Genomic DNA, 4148 nt, shown 5'->3' on the forward strand with positions numbered 1-4148 from the left:
GTTTTTTTTAAAAAAAAAAAAAAAAAAAATGCTGTATCAGATGTGATGACACATGCCTGTAATCCCACCTACTTTGCAGGCTGAAACAGGAGGATTGCAAGTTTGAGGCCAGCCTCAGCAACTTGTCTTTTATTGAATAATACATAACAATCTAAATTTAAATTATTTGTTAATAGGAATAATACTTTGCATTAGTTAATACAATCAAAGATAGAATGCATATTTTAGTTTAAATATTACCATTACATTTATTTGACAAATAATAAGTACTATCTACTTGGCCTGAATCTAGATATAATTAGGATATCTGGGGGGCTCATAGATTCTCAGGAGACAGGGTGAATGGGAATTATATTAGAAAACTGAAGGTAAGAAAGTATTTCCTCAGTAACCATCAATATTATCTTCTCACCCAGACCCTAGATAGTAATCAGGATTCTAGCACACTGAAAAACCACCTTATTACTAATAGGGAGTCTTACTAATAGGGAGTCATCCTATCCAAAGCATTCTCTTTTGTTACCTCAAATCAGGTTTTTGGCTGGGTGCGGTGGTACATCCCTGTAATTCCAGTGGCTTGGGAGGCTGAGACAGGAGAATCTCGAGTTCAAAGCCAGCCTCAGTAACTGCGAAGCACTAATCAACTCAGTGAAACTCTGTCTCTAAATAAAATACAAAATAGGGTTGGGGATGTGGCTCAGTAGTCAAGTATCCCTGAGTTCAATCCCTGGTACCCACCCCCCCAAAAAAAAAAAATCAGGTTCTTGCTTTTCAGATATTCCAGAAGTTCAAAATAAATTGCCTGGCTTGGAATTTTAGTGAAAGTCTAACAAAATTTAGGAAACCGATTGCACTGACTTATTTAAGATCTTGAGCTGAGCCTGCTGGTGCATGCCTTTAATTCCAACAGTTTGGGAGGCTGAGACAGGAGGATAGAAAGTTCAAAGCCAGCTTTAGCAACTTAGCGAGGTCCTAAGTAACTTACTGGATCCTATCTCAAAAACTTAAAAAAGGGCTTGGGATATGTCTCAGTGTTTAAGTGCCCTGGGTTCCATCTCTGGTATAAAAACCAAAACAAAATGAAACAAACAAACAAAAAAAGATCTTGAATATACCTAACTTCAGTTGTCTTAACTCTTAAATATTTTTTTTTTAGTTGTAGTTGGACACAATACATTTTATTTATTTATTTATTTATACATGGTGATGAGGATGGAACCCAGCACCTCACATGTGCTAGGCGAGCGCTCTACTGCTGAGCCATAACCCCAGCCCCTGTCTTAACTCTTTTCATGTCAAATAGATCATTTACTCCCCCTAAGGAAGATCAGAATTTAAAACCAGTGCCTTTTAGGAGAAGAATGTATTCCTTTTTGCCCTTTGAACTTAAAACCGTAGACCTTTTGTCTGCATAACTTGTCCTAGAGTTCCTGTACAATTTTATAAAGGCTAAACATTTTTAGTCTTTGATTAGCTTCATCTGATTAGGTTATTAATACTCAACAACAGCTAGAGATTTTGACCCCAAAATCTTCAATGATGCTAAAATGATGTTAAAATTTTATTTTTTTCTTGTGAAAAATTAAACATATGCAAAAGAAGAGCGAATAGAACAATGAATCCCCCACATGCCTATTATCTGTTTTTAATAATTATCAAGATTTTCCCATACTTGAAGCCAGGCACAGTGGCACATGCCTGCAATCCCAGTGGCTTTGGAGGCTGAGGTAGGAGGATCGCAAGTTCAAAGCCAGCCTTAGCAACTCAGTAAGATTCTGTCTCAAAATAAAAGAAGGGCTTGGGATGTGGCTCACTGGTTAAGGGCCCCTGGCTTCAATTCCTGGTACCCAAAATAAATAAATAATTTCCCATACTTATCTCAAAATCATAGTTGCTTCATCTCCTCATCCTACCCCAAAAGTACTGGGGATCGAACCCAGGGCCTTGCAAATGCTAGACAAACCCTCTACCACTGTGCTATGTCCTCAGCACAAATTAATGCTTTTTAAAATTCTCCTATATGTTGGTTGAAAATCAAAGCATTCTTTAAAAGAAGTTTTAAAAGTAATGTCTTATGTATTATGCTAGAATTTTTATTTACAATTTTGTTTCACCGGTTTGAGATCCTGGCCAAAAAAAAAAAAAATTCTAACCAATTGGAGGGTTCAGAAAATCAGAATTGATATGAAAAAATTACATAGCATTAGTATCTTGTGTAAAATGTATTATGAAAGGTGTTTTAGGGACTATCAAAAAATTCTAAAGTGTAAAGGAGCAAATAATTTGTCTTGCTAAGGCATTCTTAGTAAATGGACCAAAGGGATTGAACCTGGTAAAAACATTTGTTTTCAAAAACCCTGATCATAAGTTGGAAGGCCTCCTGGGCAACTTAGTGAGATCCTGACTCAAAATTTAAAAAAAAAAAAAAAAAAAAAAATCTTTAAAGGGCTTGGATATAGCTCAGTAGTACAGCACTCACCTAGCATGTTCAAATCCGCAGTACCACCAAACACACCTGCAAACACACATACAATTTTCTTGTTACCTAGTTTTTATACAAGTAAGTGGATATTCTTAGATAATATGCACCATGATGAGACTCAGCAAGTGAACCTGATAAATTTTGTATTCCTAACTCATGGAATATTGCTTCAGATATTGAGTGTTGAGTATGAAGCTAGTGAAGGAATGCATTTGAATTAAAGTTTGAATTAGTGGTAGACAGGACCAGTCATAAAATTGTCTTGGGAAGAAGAAATATATAATTCTAACAAACGAATAAGTCCATATCAGGATGGAACAAAAAGAACAAAGTTAAAAAATGGAACATAGAGCAGGGCAGAATATATATACAAGGAACCAGAGAAAGAGTACATTGAAATCGACCACCTACTTCAAGGAATTTAGTAAACCCTTGTAAGGTTAAAAAATAATTTAGATTAGTGATCGAGAAAATGGTAAACACACAAGAATAATTGGCTTAAAAGGAAGCAAGAAACATAAGTTTGGGTTTTGTAAAAACCTTGGCGGATTGGTGGCAGTATATTGCATTAGATTTTGAGAATTCATCATCCTGAGTTGTGAGGACATAAAGAGAGAGCATAGGTGTACAATCCTGAAAAATTGTGACTTAAATTGTGCTCCATATGTGTAATATAAATGAATTGCCTTCTGTCATCCTGTATAACAAATTAGAATAAATAAATAATTTTAAAAAATAGCATAAACTGTTAGGAGACCACATCTAAAAACCAGCTAAAATAATTTTTAGGGTTTTGGGTTTTTTTGAAGGGTTTTATTTGGTTTGTTTTTATGGAGCAAGAAGTAGGTGGGATAGGGATAGAGATGAAAATAATGAGGATTGTTAATAAAAGAATTTTGTTATTTTTGACACTTTGTAATTTAAAAAATATATTATGCCCAGTATACAACAAAATGTACTGATGTTTTTACCTCTTAAGCAGCCTTATCCTATTATTAAAAATTAAAATATATTTATAAACCATGTATCAGACAGAACACCTTAGAGAAAGAGAATCCTTGGACTGAGGTGGAAAAAATCAGAGTCTGTGTTCGAAAACGCCCACTGAGTATAAAAGAGGTACGTCGTGGAGAAATTAATATTATTATTGTAGAAGACAAAGAAACTCTGCTTGTACACGAGAAGAAAGAAGCACTTGACCTCACACAATATGTTTTGCAGGTATGATTTTTTTCCTTTTGTGTTTGGAACTTATATTACCAAGTATGTCAATTCTCTGCTTTTTGTTTGAGTGGAATGCATACAAATTGTAAAATCCAGTTCTGTTTCAGTGTTGATATTTGTTCTTGGTGTGATATTTCATTAAATCATTGATACTCTGGACCTTCAATTTTTAAAAATATGGTGTAATAGGGTATACAAAAATGTAATTCTTCTACTCTTGTGCAATGGAGCTACATCATACATATTTTAACATACTTTACATGCTTTTTATTATATGTATTTAGCAAAAAGGGAGATAGGAGAGGGTAAAAAGAATTTAAATGAGTGATTGTGCATAGTACCAGTCACTGAACTTATATAAGCCCCAGGGTGATTATGGGATGGTCACTTAGTTGATCTCTATTCTTGCCTGCATTTTTTTTTTTTTTTTTTTTTTTTTTTT

General features: G+C 34.4%; 1 protein-coding gene across 1 annotated transcript in view; it reads left to right on the forward strand.

The window, feature by feature from the left end:
- The window catches only part of Kif24 (kinesin family member 24), a 71663-nt gene that overhangs the window by 25871 nt on the left and 41644 nt on the right, over window positions 1–4148 (forward strand). Inside the window, exon 3 of the mRNA XM_015492432.2 lies at window positions 3514–3703. Within this exon, the coding sequence (XP_015347918.1) occupies window positions 3514–3703 (190 nt within the window). The remainder of the gene's footprint in view (window positions 1–3513; window positions 3704–4148) is intronic.

The sequence above is a fragment of the Marmota marmota genome, unplaced genomic scaffold (genome assembly GCF_001458135.2).
Source record: "Marmota marmota marmota unplaced genomic scaffold, marMar, whole genome shotgun sequence".
NCBI classification, from domain to species: domain Eukaryota; kingdom Metazoa; phylum Chordata; class Mammalia; order Rodentia; family Sciuridae; genus Marmota; species Marmota marmota.